This window comes from Oncorhynchus kisutch, linkage group LG13, assembly GCF_002021735.2.
Source record: "Oncorhynchus kisutch isolate 150728-3 linkage group LG13, Okis_V2, whole genome shotgun sequence".
Taxonomy (NCBI): domain Eukaryota; kingdom Metazoa; phylum Chordata; class Actinopteri; order Salmoniformes; family Salmonidae; genus Oncorhynchus; species Oncorhynchus kisutch.
Window position 1 is genome coordinate 72,550,578 of NC_034186.2, and position 18,006 is coordinate 72,568,583.

At 45.7% G+C, this 18,006-nt stretch overlaps 1 protein-coding gene across 1 annotated transcript; it reads right to left on the reverse strand.

Moving 5' to 3' along the window:
* Positions 1–2: 2 nt before the first annotated feature.
* LOC109906177 (uncharacterized) lies at positions 3–17,154 on the reverse strand. Its single transcript, XM_031787211.1, has 15 exons — positions 17,095–17,154; positions 9,866–10,088; positions 9,515–9,649; positions 7,861–7,998; positions 7,121–7,216; positions 6,862–6,912; positions 6,050–6,199; positions 5,772–5,882; positions 4,312–4,461; positions 3,903–4,040; positions 3,656–3,775; positions 3,240–3,372; positions 2,985–3,100; positions 1,386–2,803; positions 3–904 (listed from the first exon to the last, which is right to left on the reverse strand). The coding sequence occupies exons 1-15, from the start codon at positions 17,112–17,114 to the stop codon at positions 694–696; spliced, it is 3,210 nt and encodes a 1,069-aa protein (XP_031643071.1). The 5' UTR covers positions 17,115–17,154; the 3' UTR covers positions 3–693.
* Positions 17,155–18,006: the final 852 nt, after the last annotated feature.

The window sequence follows — 18,006 nt, forward strand, 5'->3', positions numbered from 1 at the left end:
CATTGGTTTAAATATGTCTCTTTATTACAATATATCAGTATGAATCTCCCCAATGGGTCACAATACCAAATATGCAGTTACTCTTATAAATTAACAACTCAAATGAAGTTCAATGAAACATGTCATTCTATGTATACACAGCATTTCAGCTAACTGACACCACATCAAAAAGTACACTTGTATAAGACAGTACAGGCGTCTACAGATGTAGGATCTTAATAATGCTGCAGCAACAGGATTTGAACATTTAGTCCATAATGTTGCTTGAGCTGGCCAAAAGTAGGCTACATGAAAAGTGCAATACTGTTAATATAACAGTGTGTTAGTGTGGGTTTTCAGTACATTTATGTAAATCACAAAGCTCATCTGCATTTCCTGCGATGCAGGAAAAACCTCAGCAACAAAAGAGGGATCAAATGAAGATCCTACATCTGTAGCTCTAACAATATTATGCAAATTGAAGAAAATGATTCTGATGTTCACTCAGACTCATAATCACAAACTCAAAATCACACAAACATTCCATGTAACAAACTGAAATCAAACATTTGGTGTCAATGAGCTCACTCAATCAACATCTTGCTGTGTTAAAGTATCACTCCGGCACAGTGAAAATCTCAAATGCCATTATATTCCCCATAAAGTGCAGATAAAGTCTTGGAGAATGAAGGGCTCCCAGTAGCCTATGCAGAACTACACCTGACTAATCGTCCCGTCCTCATGCGTGCCGATTCGCTGGATGTCTCTCAAGGTCAAAGTTTGGCTGAGCCCCAACGCAGCCACTTCCCACCACTCCTCATCAACCCCAACGCCACTGTCCTCTGGGGTCAGCTGATCCAGGACCTCATCGGCTTCAAAGCACCAGCCTGGCCAATCAACGCTGGTGCCATCAGGGAAGGCGGGGCTAGAAGAGAGAGGGGAAAAAAACTTTTACAATGGAGATAAACTTGTTGGATTGCAAATAGCTTAGTCACAAGATTTGTTTCTGCTTTAGTCTACTTCCATGTTGTTCACTGGAATGTTTGGCGTGACATTAACAAAGTAGTTGGCTAAAGTGGACACCAATCTGGTGATCAGGCTAGATTGGTTATGATGACATGGTTGTCATGACATGAAACATGGTTACGGGTGGCATGTCATGGTTATGACAGTAAATGCAACTTCCAAGAATAACGATTTGAACATAGTGATCCTACACTACATGGTAATCAGCCCAGTAGGTAGAGTGATAAAATAACCCAGAATAAAACTGTTCCATAGTGGTCATCAGCCACCCACACCTGCCTGACTGAGTCATTTCAATAGATGAATCTTCAAACTGATCATGCATACTTTGAAGACGTTCTTTTATTTTATTTTCAACTGAGGTTTGATGTAAAACTCACCTGCTCTTCTTCTCCTCCTCCTCCTCATCTCCGTCCACCCTCTCCTCTATCCATCCCTGACTGACACTGGGGGCCAGCCGTCTGACCAGCTCCACCTCTTCCCACTCAGTCTCTCTATCCCCTTCACTGGGCGACTGGGACAGAGTGGTGGAGAAAGACAGAGAAGGAGGAAGAGCCCATGTTCTGAAGGTTGGAGATTTTCCCTTTCCCTCTCTTCTCCCTCCGTCCTTTCTTCTCTCCTTGGCCCGGTTCAAAATGCTCTCCAGAGGGGAGGGGTGCAAGTATGGATCCAACCCAGGAGGGGGAGAGTGGGCTATTCGCGTGTTGGAGGGCTTGGCTGAGATCAGAAGAGAACTATATCCTTCTTGGAGGATGATATCTGGTATGGACACGCTCCTCTGTATCTTCAACTTAGGCCTTTTTGGGGTGTTTTCCTTTTCTTTAGAGATGCCTTTGGGCAGCTCTTGCTCAGAGAAAGCGTGGGCCTCTGGGGAGAACTCTCTCTCTGAAGGCATGTCCCAGAACACCCCTCCGTTCATCTTCAAGGACCCCAGCTTGAGGACCAGGTGAGAGTCAGAGCTCTGTCCGGAGGAACCTGAGTTGTGTTGGTAGGAACCTCTGAGTTTCTGTTTGCAGTCTGAGTCAGAGTTGGAGGAAGAGTTTGTGCATGGTGCAGACTGGGCCATCCCAGAGCTGTCGGACCCACTTTGTGACATCTGAGGGGTAGCAGTCTGCACTGTGTTTATTGGTCTTCTCCTGCGTAACCGTGGTGAATTCAACTTCCGAGAAAACCTCCATGATTCCGCTAAAGCCTCCTCCTCTCCTGATTGGGTGAGCAACGAGTTCCTCATGGCTTGTTGCTCCACTGACTGGGGGGCAGAATTCCTCCGTGTGGATGTGGCTCGTCCTCCCTGTGAGAGTAATCCTTGGGATTCCATTTGACAAATAGCGATAGAATCTTTTCGATTGTTTTCCCTGCATGGAGAAAGTGGGAAAGTGCTGGATTGGTGTCGTGGGTAGTCTATGTCGTAGTCTATGTCAGGATATCTGCCCAGCAACAGGTTGGGTTTGGGTTGAGGTTGGAAGAATGATTGGTTATGAATGTCACTGAGCTTGTGTGGTTGTCCTGGTAACATTGCATCTTTATAGTACACTGGTTCCTGAGTTTGTTGTTCCGCCTCCATTGCTATGGACACCAATGTTCCATTCACTGATTGGATGAGGAGTTCCTCAACAGGTTTCACCTCCAAAGACGAAGTGATCTCTGCTTCTGATTGGTCAGGAGGCTGATCAACTGATTCCTCAATGGTCATCTTGGGCTCTGTAGGGGGTGTGGCTTGTTCCTGAAGCTGTAGGTCTCTCTGTTTGGTCTGCAGTCGTCTGCTGGCCTCTGTCTCTCTCAGGCCCTGCAGTGTTTCCTGTCAATGAATGGAAGAAAGAAAGAGGGATAAGAGGAGAGCATCGATATCACTGTATGTTACACATTATGTACATTGTACATCTAATCATTCATTCATTGCTGTAATACTAAAGAGACTAAAATGTAACTACAATAAATCATGTAATTACCACTTTAGTCAGTATTTTCTGTCTGTTTACCTGTGCTTCGTGGATGGTGAAGACCCATGTAGAGCAGCTCTCTGGGCTGGAGGTGGAGAAGGTGTACACATTCGCCGCACAGCCCAGAACACTCACCTCCACCACCACAAATGAACCTGGGAGATGGAGAGAGGGAGAGATAAAGAGAGAACTGTCATTTAAAACTCTACAAATGGTCTCTGTAGCAAGAGACAGAGCAACGTTTCATCTTTCCACTTCTAGGATATGTACTGTATGGTCAATGACTGTACTCACAGCCATCTTTGAGTGTGTCACAGCGTGTTCTATCCAGGGCCAGTGGGGGGCGAACTACCTTCAGTCTCTCTGCCTTCTTCTGGACCTTGGTCACCAGCAGCACGTCAGAGAAGAGCAGGGCTGTCACCTCCAGCTTCACCACATAACAGTCGCAACAAGCCCAAAGAAACATGACATCTATATTTTACATGTTAGTCATTTAGCAGATGCTCTTATCCAGAGCAACTTACAGTTAGTGCATTCAGCTTAAGATAGCAAGGTGAGACAACCATATATCACAGTCATAGTAAATACATTTTTTCTCAAAGTAGTTATCATCAAAGTCCGTGCTAATGAGATAATAATATTAGGAAGAATCCTCTACATGGAAGTCAATGTTTCAATGGAACAGAGTGAGATTCTGTCACTCAACCTACCTTGTGATCCTTCCTTCCTCTGATCTTCAGAGTCTCCTCCAATAGCAGCTTGCGTATGACCCCAGGACCCACCCCTCTGACAGGGCACGTCAAATCAAAACTGCATAACTCTCTGACATGCTGTGGATGACATCAACATTGACTACTCACTGTCTGCGTCACACATTACAGTATCTATATCGTTTTTTAAGGTTGGTGTAGTTTCCTATCCTGTACTCTGTTCCTAGCTTTTTCTTCTCTCTTTCACCTTTTCGATTTCCTCATTCATCCCCTCCATCACGTCGTATCCCTCTATCTTCTGGGCGGAAAGCGAGAGGGCCTGCTCATCATCCTTAAGCCTCAAGTAGTCATTGATGCTGTGCAGAAAGCCATTAACACAGGCCAACTGGAGGAGAGACAGAGGGGGGAGAGAGAGAGAGAGAGAGAGAGAGAGTGAGTGAGTGAGAGAGAAAAACAGAGAGAGGGATAGAGTGTGTGGGACAGAGAGATTTCCTTAATTTGCCTTTTCATCTATTACTAGTAGAGGCAATTAGCGATTAGCTAGTAAGAAAATGGTGCTGGAATGCGTAACTTCCTTTTCTAATGAACATGAACAGCCTCAGGCCTGGCAAACTGAATTAAAAGGCCTTGATTGAAAAGGCCAGCTCTTCACTCACCATGCCCCTGAGTGTGTGCTGAGTGTGGGGAGCCTGGGTGGTCTTGAGGACAGCCTTCAGCAGCAGGGGGTACTTGGTGATCCTCTGGATGGGTTTGGCCTGCATATCTCCCAGACGCATCCGCTCACACTGGGGGTGTGCTTCCACCCACTATGGACGCGGAGAAAAACATTATTTTGTGTCTTCTAGTCTCTAGACCTTATACCCAAAGTTATGGCCTCGGTAGAACTCATGTAAATACAGTGTTGTTACAGTGTATGAAATATTATTGTTACATGGTACTGGACAAATTCAAAGGCTTGAAAAACTCATAATGGAGATTCTTTGAACAAGCTGTAAAAGTGCTTAGACAGCAAAAAACAGCCAAAAACACGTTCTAATCTTTAAGAAGACAATGTGCAGGCTAGGCTCTCTGAGTCATTAGGTCAGAGCGTTGGTGTAACAAGTGTTTGGCCTTCAGGATATTACCAATAACAGAAGGCCTGGATATGGTGATCATCAAAACCACTAGAACATGATCAATAACAGAAGAAGTTCTGCGGATGCTATGACTCAATTCACTGATGTTCCAGACTTTGTTACCGTAATGAAGGGTAGTTTGGAGAACCATGTGTGTGACGCAGAGTGACTTTGGGTGAGAGTGAAAGGGTGTGCATGCAATATGTAAACAAGAAGTGGGCTTGTGTATGAAGTGGTGTGTGTGTGTTTGTTTCCGTCTCCCATTCCATGTACCATAAAGCTGCTATTGGCAAGGACATTCTCACCTTTACCGTTAAGGCAAGTTCTACCAACAAAATACAACCTAGCTCTCTGGTACCCTGCAAACCATGATCCCTTCTGTGTTTTCCACCCTGAGGTCTGAGGTCTGTATCACATGTTGTTCATGCTTTCTGTTCATACTGAGACATGACCTAGACATGACCGCCTTGTTGACCTGGTGGCTACGGAGGTGAGACAAGTGGAGTCACCAACTGAACACATACACAAACATTCCCTTTGCAGAGGAGCCTGGTTTGATGTTGATGATCATGTGTTTTCTTGTCTGCTGAATAAGCCAGATATTGTTGTTGTGGGGGAGGCCAGAGGGAGGGGCTGATTCTGGAGGTGGGCTGCTCATTGGACTCCTACATGGAGCAGTCCTTTTCTGACAAGCTGCTTAAATACCAGCCCCTCGTGTCACTCCTGAACAGCCTCGTAACAGTGCATGCTTGCTACGGTGATATTGGGTAGTCTCTGCCATGTTCACAGGCTGACAGTACCTGGACTTCAGATAGCAGGCCTACTGATAGCGAGATACTGCTCTGTGTCAGCAGTCATGGACAGCCTTTCTGTGTGAAGGAAGAAGGTGCTATCTGTTTCCCTATGTGTCCAGATATCCTTGTCCTGAGATGTTTATATGAATTATGATTTGTGGATTCAAATAAAGTATAAAAAAATGTGTGTGCGTGTGTTTAACTCACCATTAAGTAGGTGTGGAAGTGCAGGTTGGTGTCTGTCAGTTTGCTCGTAATGTCCACTGTGCTCTCCTCCTTACAACAATAGTGCAGATAGGTGGAGAAACGCTCAGGGAACTACAGACAGAGGGTGGGGATGGGATTAGACAAAGATTACTGTAAACAAACATGTTTTAAACCCATGACCCGTGTTTCCATTCCTTCCTTTCACCCCCGTTTGACCCTCATACTTTCATCCCATATGTGAACCTGATACTAGATCTGATTGATAGTCAGTACTGTACCTGCAGGCATCCTGCCTCTAACCCCATGGGGTCAAAGGGCTTCCCCGTCCTGCGGACTTCCTGTAACATGGGATACATCACTTCCTGCCAGAAGAGCCGGTGGGCGCTGAGGATGGAGGGAAGGTTGGAGAAGAGGCTCTCAGGTGTCACCTGAAGAAGAGAGGGACAGGAAAAAGAGAGTGATGATAATCCTGCTTTCTTGATTTTGAACCTACAATCTACCCCACATCTCTTGTCATTAGGTGTTGAAGTTTGTGTTTGTCTAAAGTCAATTAAAAGATATGATAGTTGTAGACATTTTGTGATAAAAAAAGATGAAGAGGGTAATTGTTTGACAAAGCTGCAGTGTCTAGCTGAAGAACTCTGCAGAACTCACTCCCCCACATTCTCAGATACTTTCCACATTCTCAGCAGGAATTATCTAACATTCTGTTATTGAGCTGAATGTTCCATCTGCCCTGGTGTGTTCTGTGTCAGATAGAGCAGATATTCTCAGTGTGTTTGTATGTCAGCTCAGCAGTATGTACTGTATGTACAGTATGCTGTACTACAGCAGTCGGTTTCAACTAGGCTGTATACTGGTTTTAAATTCAACCAAAGGTCAAAGTCATTCATGAAAACACACACACACCTGAACCCAGTCAGATCATGCAAGATCCAGCTCAAAAGCACATTCTTAGTTCATTGCAACACATCTATTTGAGTGGTCAGCCGGGAAACACAGATAGGCCCAAAGACCAGAGAGTGAGTTCTAGAGAAAATGTCCCCTACAGAAAACCCTGTGAATGAGAACCCAGCTCATATAGACTGACCTCTAAGAGGAATCCATGCTGGTGCAGGTTGGTAAGAGCTGCCATCACCAACTGAGAAACATAATGACACAAACAAACACGGGCATTGAAAAATGACATTGCAATAAAAGATGCTATACAGATAACAGTTACTATTCTCATATTTCTGTTATGAATAGCCCATGGTTGATATGGACACATCACTGAAAGACATTGATATGTTTTCAGTAATGAGAGTAATGAGAGTAATGAGAGCAGGGTGTCTGTCTGTCTGTCTTACATCAGTGACAACAGTGAGCTTGTTGATGTAGGTGAGCTCAGTGTGGATCAACTCCCACAGTGCCTCCTGTTGGTGCCTCTGGGTCTTACACATCATCTGATCAGAGAGAGGGAGGGAGAGAAAAAGGAAGGAAGGAAGGGGGATGGAAGGGGGGAGGAAGGGGAGGGTGGAAGAAAAATACATGTTGTAAAAGGTAGGGGGAGAGAGAGAGAGATGTTGTAAAAGGTAGGGAGAGAGAGAGAGAGAGAGAGAGAGGGTGGGTGGGTGGGTGGGTGGGAGAAAGAGATATGTTGTAAAAGGGAGGGAGAGAGAGAGAGAGAGAGAGAGAGAGAGAGAGAGGGAGAAAGAGATATGTTGTAAAAGGGAGGGAGAGAGAGAGAGAGAGAGAGAGAGAGAGAGAGAGAGGGTGGGTGGGTGGGTGGGAGAAAGAGATACGTTGTAAAAGGGAGGGAGAGAGAGAGAGAGACAGAGAGAGGGTGGGAGAAAGAGATATATTGTAAAAGGTAGGGAGAGAGAGAGATATGTTGTAAAAGGTAGGGAGAGAGAGAGAGAGAGGGTGGGAGAAGGAGATATATTGTAAAAGGTAGGGAGAGAGAGAGATATGTTGTAAAAGGTAGGGAGAGAGAGAGAGAGAGGGTGGGAGAAGGAGATATATTGTAAAAGGTAGGGAGAGATCATTCATATTAACTAGATAATATGCCCATCATGACTTGCATTGGTCAGAAGGTAAACCTGGTTACCGAGTGATTGTGTACTATATCAGTCCAGTTGTTCTCCAGTGTGGCTCCTGTCCCCTCCTCCCCCAAGCTCCAGTTCAGACATACTGGTACTGGGAACGCCTCCAGAGTCCGCTTCAGAGCATCCAACTGCCCTGCACCCTGACAGAGAGAAAGAGAGAGGGGGAGAGATAATATGTATATTATATATATTATATACATACACATATATACATAAATTCCACCAAAGTATCATCAATATTTCTCTGTACTGGGTCTGAAGTTCAAATGTATGCAGATGATACAGTGATATATGTGCATGCAAAGAGCAAACAACAAGCTGCACAAGAACTCACTACTGTAATGGTCCAGGTTACAAAGTGGCTCAGTGACTCGTGTTTGCATCTCAATGTGAAAAAAACTGTTTGCATGTTCTTCACAAAGAGGGCAACAGATGCTACTGAGCCAGATGTCTATGTGTCAGGGGAGAAGCTCCAGGTGGTATCCGATTTTAAGTACCTTGGCATCATACTTGATTCCAACCTCTCTTTTAAAAAGCATGTGAAAAAGGTAATTCAAATAACCAAATTCAACCTAGCTAATTTCCGATTTATACGAAATTGTTTGACTACAGAGGTAGCAAAACTGTACTTCAAATCTATGATACTCCCCCACTTAACATACTGCTTGACTAGTTGGGCCCAAGCTTGCTGTACAACATTAAAACCTATTCAGTCTGTCTACAAACAGGCTCTCAAAGTGCTTGATAGGAAGCCCAATAGCCATCATCATTGTCACATCCTTAGAAAGCATGAGCTCTTGAGTTGGGAAAATCTTGTGCAATACACCGACGCATGTCTTGTATTCAAGATCCTCAATGGCCTGGCTCCCCCTCCACTCAATATTTTTGTTAAACAGAAAACCCAGACATATGGCAGCAGATCCACAAGGTCTGCCATGAGAGGTGACTGTATAGTTCCCCTAAGGAAAAGCACCTTTAGTAAATCTGCATTCTCTGTGAGAGCTTCCCATGTCTGGAATACACTGCCATCAGACACACATAACTGCACCACATATCACACTTTCACAAAATGCTTGAAGACATGGCTAAAGGTCAATCAGATTTGTGAACATGGTCCCTAGCTGTGTGTTGCCGCTCTCCATGTTGTCTGTTGTCTGTAGCTTGTGAGGTGTGGAAACACTTTGTTGCTTTTATGAATTTTGTCTTGCTGCTTTTTGTTTTATGCTGCTCTGTCTGTATGCTACGTCTTGCTTGTCCTATGTTGCTCTGTCTGTATGCTATGTCTTGCTTGTCCTATGTTGCTATGTCTTGCTTGTTCTATGTTGCTATTGTCTATATTGTAATTGTTTTTAATAACCTGCCCAGGGACTGCGGTTGAAAATTAGCCGGTTGGCTAAAACCGGCACTTTTACTGAAATGTTGATTAATGTGCACTGTCCCTGTAAAAATAAAAATAAACTCAAACTCAAACTCAAATTAGTTAGAAATGGGCCCATAGCAGATATGCTTGAGTGAACAATTGTAGTGTGCATTTGCGGAACTCTTATTTTCATCAAGTATGTGGACAGTGGCACTGGATGTGCATGTCTGTGCATGTGCGTGTCAGGGTGTATTCATGTGTGTAGAGGACGAGTTAAGTGCGTGGGAGGAAAGTACCTCAGGCATGGGGCTCTTTTCAGTCGCTCCCTGGCTGAACAGGACCTGTCTCAGTGCTGCTCGGGGTTTGAAACTTCCAGACGCTCCCTTACTCACCGTGGTATAGTCCGCCACCACTTTCTGCTTCAGCTTCCTCTGAAAATGATGGAGAATATAATGTAAATATACAGTTTGTGTCTGCTGTGGTAGCCTGAATATTAGGAAGTCCACATAGCCTTCTGGTTGGCTGGGTGAAGTTTCTACCATTTGGCTTCAGGACGTAGATTTAAGTGTCATGGTGGCCTCAAGTTTAGGGTTGATTTCGATCTGATCTTGCATCTACAAATGGAAGCTGAAGTTCATAGCCCTCACATGGTATCCCACAGTATTGAATCTGCGTTTGTCTGCTGACACCCTGTGGTTGGTAGCTGTCTCTGCAGCCAGAGTTAGTCCATCTGTCACTCCCGCCTCTCTCTCCACCTCCCTCTGTCTCTCCCCCTCTCCTCCATTCCTCCACTGCTCCACCACTTCCTCTGGCTGAGTCACATCACCTCCCCTTCCTTCGTTGAAAGAGGTTGTTGCTTTTGAGGAAAGGCTGAAGAGATAAGAGAGCATAAACACAATGTTGGCCTAATGCTTGGGGCCTACAGAGAGAGAGATGGATGGAGAGAAGCAGAGGGAGAGATGGAGGGAGAGACACAGAGGGAGAGATGGAGGGAGAGACGCAGAGGGAGAGAGGGGGGGAGAGATGTGGAGGGAGAGACAGAGGGTGAGAGGGAGGGAGAGAAGCAGAGGGAGAGATGGAGGGAGAGACGCAGAGGGGGAGAGGGGGGGAGAGATGCAGAGGGAGAGATGGAGGGAGAAACAGAGGGTGAGAGGGAGGGAGAGAAGCAGAGGGAGAGATGGAGGGAGAGATGGAGGGAGAGACGCAGAGGGAGAGAGGGGGGGAGAGATGCAGAGGGAGAGATGGAGGGAGAGACAGAGGGTGAGAGGGAGGGAGAGAAGCAGAGGGAGAGATGGAGGGAGAGACGCAGAGGGGGAGAGGGAGGGAGAGATGCAGAGGGAGAGATGGAGGGAGAAACAGAGGGTGAGAGGGAGGGAGAGAAGCAGAGGGAGAGATGGAGGGAGAGATGGAGGGAGAGACGCAGAGGGGGAGAGGGAGGGAGAGATGCAGAGGGAGAGATGGAGGGAGAAACAGAGGGTGAGAGGGAGGGAGAGAAGCAGAGGGAGAGATGGAGGGAGAGATGCAGAGGGAGAGATGGAGGGAGAGACGCAGAGGGAGAGAGGGAGGGAGAGATGCAGAGGGTGAGAGGGAGGGAGAGAAGCAGAAGGAGAGATGGAAGGAGAGTCCAATGCGGGGAAATTAAACTTGAGGAACTAAGAAGGACAGAGGAACTTACATTTCAAACAAAACACACACATTGATACCTCCCATTTAGCATGAGCACAGTAAATACAACCAAGACATGGGCGGCAGAATGTAAACCGCTACAGGCCATTGAAACACAATGTAGTGACAAGGTATTGTGACCTTAATAACACTTTGTTTCTGCCTCAGTCAAGCTGTTATGATCTTGCCAAAAATCTATAATGATGATGACGATGATTACCTCTATGCAATAATGAATGCATTGTCAGGTACGCAGGCTAGCAGTAAGGGGGACATAACAGAGATGCCAGGAATAGCCTCAATCTGGCACTGATAGAGTCACAGGGCTCTCAGCTTTAGTTACAGTATGACCAAAGTGAAACCTCAAAAACAACTACACCTTACACAAATTCACGCATGCCTGACCCTCACCCAAATACACCAACTACAGTATGTCCTCTAAGGGCTTTGGGTTACACAGCAAAAATGTACCTTGAGTTCCCAGCCACACATCCATCACACCAAAGACATCAACCTACAGTAATCTAGAGCAGGGCTTCCCAAACTGGGTCCTGGGGCCCTCCCTGGGTGCATGTTTTGTTTTTTACCCTAGCACTACACAGCTGATTCAAATAACCAACTCATTGTCAGCTGTGGGTAAAAACCAAAACGTGCATCCAGGGGGTGGCCCAGGACTGAGTTTGGGAAACCCCAATCTAGAGCTTTAAAGCAGTGAATAATACACACATGATACGATATACACACACACTGCATACTTTCAGAGAGCGTAACTAGTCTCTCTCACACATACAAACACAATCCACGCCACAGTGCCTAACATCAAAACTCCATGACATCAGTGATTTAATCATAGATACTCATGACTGACCCTCTCTGCCCATTCATCACCATTTACCCGTTGTTGTCTTAGCTCTCCTGATCAACACCTGTGATTGCTTTATTCCTCTCTCTAATGTCAATATTCCTTGTCTACTGCTGTCTCGGCTAGTTCTTATTGTTTCATTTCACTGTAAAGCCCTCAGTCCCACTCAACATGCCGTAGATAGCTCTTTTGTCTCACCCCTCACACATGCGGAGACCTCACCTGTCTCACCTCACCTGTCTCACCTCACCTGTCTCACCTCACCTGGCTCACCTCACCTGGCTCACCTCACCTGGCTCACCTCACCCGTCTCACCTCACCTGGCTCACCTCACCCGTCTCACCTCACCTGGCTCACCTCACCTGGCTCACCTCACCCGTCTCACCTCACCTGGCTCACCTCACCCGTCTCACCTCACCTGGCTCACCTCACCTGTCTCACCTCACCTGGCTTAACTGGTGCCTCCACTTTACCTCCACTGTACTCACATCCTACCATACCATTGTCTGTACATTATGCCCTGAATCTATTCTACCACACCCAGAAATCTGCTCCTTTTATTCTCTGTCCCCAGCGCACTACACTAGACTATCCTACTCCTCCTCTGTTCCTCTGGTGATGTAGAGGTTAACACCTGTAGCCTCCAGTTCCACTCCTATTCCCCAGGCGCTATCATTTGTTGACTTCTCTAACCGTAAAAGCCTTGGTTACATGCATGTTAACATCAGAAGCCTCCTCCCTAAGTTTGTTTTACTCACTGCTTTAGCACACTCCGCCAACCCTGATGTCCTTGCCGTGTCTGAATCCTGGCTTAGGAAGGCCACCAAAAATTCTGACATTTCCATCCCCAACTACAACATTTTCCACCAAGATAGAACTGCCAAAGGGGGAGGAGTTGCAATCTACTGCAGAGATAGCCTGCAGAGTTCTGTCATGCTATCCATGCTATTCTGTCATGCTATCCAAACAGTTAGAGCTTCTAATTTAAAAAATCCACCTTTCCAGAAATAAGTCTCTCATTGTTGCCGCTTGTTGCAGACCCTAGAGCAGGGCTTCCCAAACTGGGTCCTGGGGCCCTCCCTGGGTGCATGTTTTGTTTTTTACCCTAGCACTACACAGCTGATTCAAATAACCAACTCATTGTCAGCTGTGGGTAAAAACCAAAACGTGCATCCAGGGGGTGGCCCAGGACTGAGTTTGGGAAACCCCAATCTAGAGCTTTAAAGCAGTGAATAATACACACATGATACGATATACACACACACTGCATACTTTCAGAGAGCGTAACTAGTCTCTCTCACACATACAAACACAATCCACGCCACAGTGCCTAACATCAAAACTCCATGACATCAGTGATTTAATCATAGATACTCATGACTGACCCTCTCTGCCCATTCATCACCATTTACCCGTTGTTGTCTTAGCTCTCCTGATCAACACCTGTGATTGCTTTATTCCTCTCTCTAATGTCAATATTCCTTGTCTACTGCTGTCTCGGCTAGTTCTTATTGTTTCATTTCACTGTAAAGCCCTCAGTCCCACTCAACATGCCGTAGATAGCTCTTTTGTCTCACCCCTCACACATGCGGAGACCTCACCTGTCTCACCTCACCTGTCTCACCTCACCTGTCTCACCTCACCTGGCTCACCTCACCTGGCTCACCTCACCCGTCTCACCTCACCTGGCTCACCTCACCCGTCTCACCTCACCTGGCTCACCTCACCTGGCTCACCTCACCCGTCTCACCTCACCTGGCTCACCTCACCCGTCTCACCTCACCTGGCTCACCTCACCTGTCTCACCTCACCTGGCTTAACTGGTGCCTCCACTTTACCTCCACTGTACTCACATCCTACCATACCATTGTCTGTACATTATGCCCTGAATCTATTCTACCACACCCAGAAATCTGCTCCTTTTATTCTCTGTCCCCAGCGCACTACACTAGACTATCCTACTCCTCCTCTGTTCCTCTGGTGATGTAGAGGTTAACACCTGTAGCCTCCAGTTCCACTCCTATTCCCCAGGCGCTATCATTTGTTGACTTCTCTAACCGTAAAAGCCTTGGTTACATGCATGTTAACATCAGAAGCCTCCTCCCTAAGTTTGTTTTACTCACTGCTTTAGCACACTCCGCCAACCCTGATGTCCTTGCCGTGTCTAAATCCTGGCTTAGGAAGGCCACCAAAAATTCTGACATTTCCATCCCCAACTACAACATTTTCCACCAAGATAGAACTGCCAAAGGGGGAGGAGTTGCAATCTACTGCAGAGATAGCCTGCAGAGTTCTGTCATGCTATCCATGCTATTCTGTCATGCTATCCAAACAGTTAGAGCTTCTAATTTTAAAAATCCACCTTTCCAGAAATAAGTCTCTCATTGTTGCCGCTTGTTGCAGACCCCCCCCCCCAGTCCCCAGCTGTGCCCTGGACACCATATGTGCATTAACTGCCCCCCATTTATCTTCATAGTTTGTACTGTTAGGTGACCTAAACTGGGATATGCTTAACACCCCGGCCACCCCACAATCTAAGCTGGATGCCCTCAAACTCACACAAATTATCAAGGAACCTACCAGGTACAACCCTAAATCCATAAACACGGGCACCCTAATAGATATCATCCTGACCAACTTGCCCTCTAAATACACCTCTGCTGTCTTCAACCAGTATCTCAGCGATCACTGCCTCCTTGCCTGCGTCTGTAATGGGTCCGCGGTCAAACGACCACCTCTCATCACTGTCAAACGCTCCCTAAAACACTTCAGCGAGCAGGCCTTTCTTATCGACCTGGCCCGGGTATCCTGGAAGGATATTGACCTCATTCCGTCAGTAGAGGATGCTAGGCTATTCTTTAAAAATGCTTTCCTCACAATCTTAAATAAGCATGCCCCATTCAAAATTGTTTTAATTGAGAACAGATATAGCCCTTGTTTCACTCCAAACTTGACTGCCCTTGACCAGCACAAAAACATCCTGTGGCGTACTGCATTAGCATCGAATAGCCCCCGAGATATGCAACTTTTCAGGGAAGTTAGGAACCAATATACACAGGCAGTCAGGAAAGCAAAGGCTAGCTTTTTCAAACAAAATGTTGCATCCTGCAGCACAAACTGAAAAAAGTTCAGGGATACTGTAAAGTCCATGGAGAATAAGAGCACCTCCTCCCAGCTGCCCACTGCACTGAGGCTAGGAAACACTGTCACCACCGATAAATATACGATAATCGAGAATTGCAATAAGCATTTTTCTACAGCTGGCCATGCTTTACTCCTGGCTACCCCTACCTCGGCCAACAGCTCTGCACCCCCCACTGCAACTTGCCCAAGCCTCCCCATTTCTCCTTCACCCAAATTCCATGTGTAACTCTGTGTTGTTGTTTGTGTCACATTCCTTTGCTTTCTCTTGGCCAGGTCGCAGTTGTAAATGAGAACTTGTTCTCAACTAGGTTATCTGGTTAAATAAAGGTGAAATACATTTTTTTTTAACACAGTGACCAAAGAAGGGCCAGATGTATACAGAATGGTGTCGTCTGCATAGAGGTGGATCAGGGAATCACCTGCAGCAAGAGCGACATCATTGATTTATACAGAGAAAAGAGTCTGCCCAAGAATTGAACCCTGTGGCACCCCCATAGAGACAGCCAGAGCTCCAGACAACAGGCCCTCCGATTTGACACACTGAACTCTATCAGAGAAGTAGTTGGTGATCCAGGCGAGGCAGTCATTTTAGAAACCAAGGCTGTTGAGTCTGCCGATAAGAATGCAGTGATTGACAGAGTCGAAAGCTTTGGCCAGGTCGATGAAGAGGGCTGCACAGTTTTGTATTTTATCGATGGCGGTTATGATATCGTTTAGGACCTTGAGCATGGCTGAGGTGCACCCATGACCAGCTCGGAAACCAGATTGCATAGCGGAGAAGGTATGGTGGGATTCGGAATGGTCAGTGACCTGTTTGTTAACTTGGCTTTCGAAGATTTTAGAAAGAGAGGGTCCAGATTGTCTAGCCCAGCTGATTTGTAGGTGTCCAGATTTTACTCTGGACGGTTCTGACCTAGAATATGTGGACAACTACAAATAGCTAGGAATCTGGTTAGACTGTAAACTCTCCTTCCAGACTCACATTAAGCATCTCCAATCCAAAATGAAATCTATAATTGGCTTCCTATTTCGCAACAAAGCATCCTTTACTCATGCTGCCAAACATACCCTCGTAAAACTGACTATCCTACCGATCCTTGACTTCGGCGATGCCATTTACAAAATAGCCTCCAACACTCTACTCAGCAAATTGGATGCAGTCTATCACAGTGCCAAGCCCGTTATACCACCCACCACTGTGACCTGTATGCTCTCGTTGGCTGGCCCTCGCTTCATATTCGTCGCCAAACCCACTGACTCCAGGTCATCTATAAGTCTATGCTAGGTAACGCTCCACCTTATCTCAGCTCAATGGTCACGATAACAACACGCGCTCCAGCAGGTATATTTCACTGGTTACCCCCAAAGCCAACTCCCCCTTTGGCCGCCTTTCCTTCCAGTTCTCAGTTGCCAATGACGGGAACAAATTGCAAAAATAACTGAAACTGGAGACTTATATATTTCCCTCAGTAACCGATCGCTGCAGCTGTACATAGCGCATCTGTAAATAGCCCACCCAATCTACCTACCTCATCCCCATATTGTTTTTATTTACTTTCTGCTCTTTTGCACACCAGTATTTCAACCTGCACATCGTCATCTGCTCATCTATCACTCCAGTGTTAATTTGCTAAACTGTAATTACTTCGCTACTATGGCCTATTTATTGCCTTATCTCCCTAATCTTACTACATTTGCACACACTGTATATAGATATTTCTATTGTGTTATTGACTGTACGTTTGTTTATCCCATGTGTAACTCTGTTGTTGGTTTTGTCGCACTGCTTTGCTTTATCTTGGCCAGGTTGTAAATTAGAACTTGAGGTTGTAAATGAGAACTTGTTCTCAACTGGCCTACCTGGTTAAATAAAGGTGAAATAAAAAAACAATTTTAAACTACGTTACCACCTGTTTACATCCACTATATCTCAATCCATTAATGCTGGTGACTTCAAGTATCATTGAAACACAATCGTCTTTTTGGGTTGACACCTGTTGGTCTGTGTTAGTTCTGAGGGGAACCGCAAATCAACACAGCGCATAAAACGAACACATTACAACACAGTATAAGTATACTGATTATTATACAAAGAAGAAGCGTCAGATTGTCAAGGCATTGATTGAGTGTAATAATCAAAGATACAATGTCCCAGATAGTGCCTTCACAAGTCTACTTCTACAGTAATAAAATCCAATTAATTACCTGGCTTCGGTTGGATCCATCTTGATTCAGACAGTCATCTTTCTTTTCTGTTGGCTCTCTCACTCTTTCTCTCTTTGATTCAGTCCCTCCCTATCCTGCCTCCTTCCCTCCCTTTCTCTAGCACCCCTGCCCTCTAACTGGCCTGACTAGAACAACTGGATCTCTAAAATAACTCATCTGCACTACGGCCTAGTTCATGTGTAGCAGTGGTGTTTGTTATGAGGGTGGCGCTGATTCATTTCTTTTGACTAGATGGTTTGTGTTGTTTCATGTCAATCAGTGATATTGATCATTCTGAGGAGGTAATAGTTCTACAGGAAGTGATCATGTCCTCTAAAACCCAGTCTGAGGAGTCTCTACATAGAGAGACGTGAAGAGCACCGCCTATAAAGGTTATAAAACAGAGTGAGACACAGAATGGTAGTTGACTGAGGAACAAGGTGATTGGAAAACAGGATAACTGTCAAATGACAGACAGATCAGCAGACATGTAGAGAGGACGTGGGAAGGGAAGTGGAAAAGGTTAGAGAGGGGATGTGGCAACAGATGAAGAGAGAGGGAGGGAGAGAGGACAGGGTAACGATAGCCAAAGACAGAGAGGGAGCGTGAGAAGTGTAGTTTAATAAGTTAATGCTACGTCGAGGAATGCAGACACTACATACCAGATGTTATACACACCATTACACCGTCATACACACACAGAACACACAGCCAGACATGCAATTAATGAGCAAGAAAACTAAGCTAGAAATAATGTATGCTGCAGTCATACACTGAATAGAACAGTAGCTAACACTTAGTCATACATACATTGAATAGAACAGTAGCTAACACTTACAGTCATACACTGAATAGAACAGTAGCTAACACTTACAGTCATACACTGAATAGAACAGTAGCTAACACTTACAG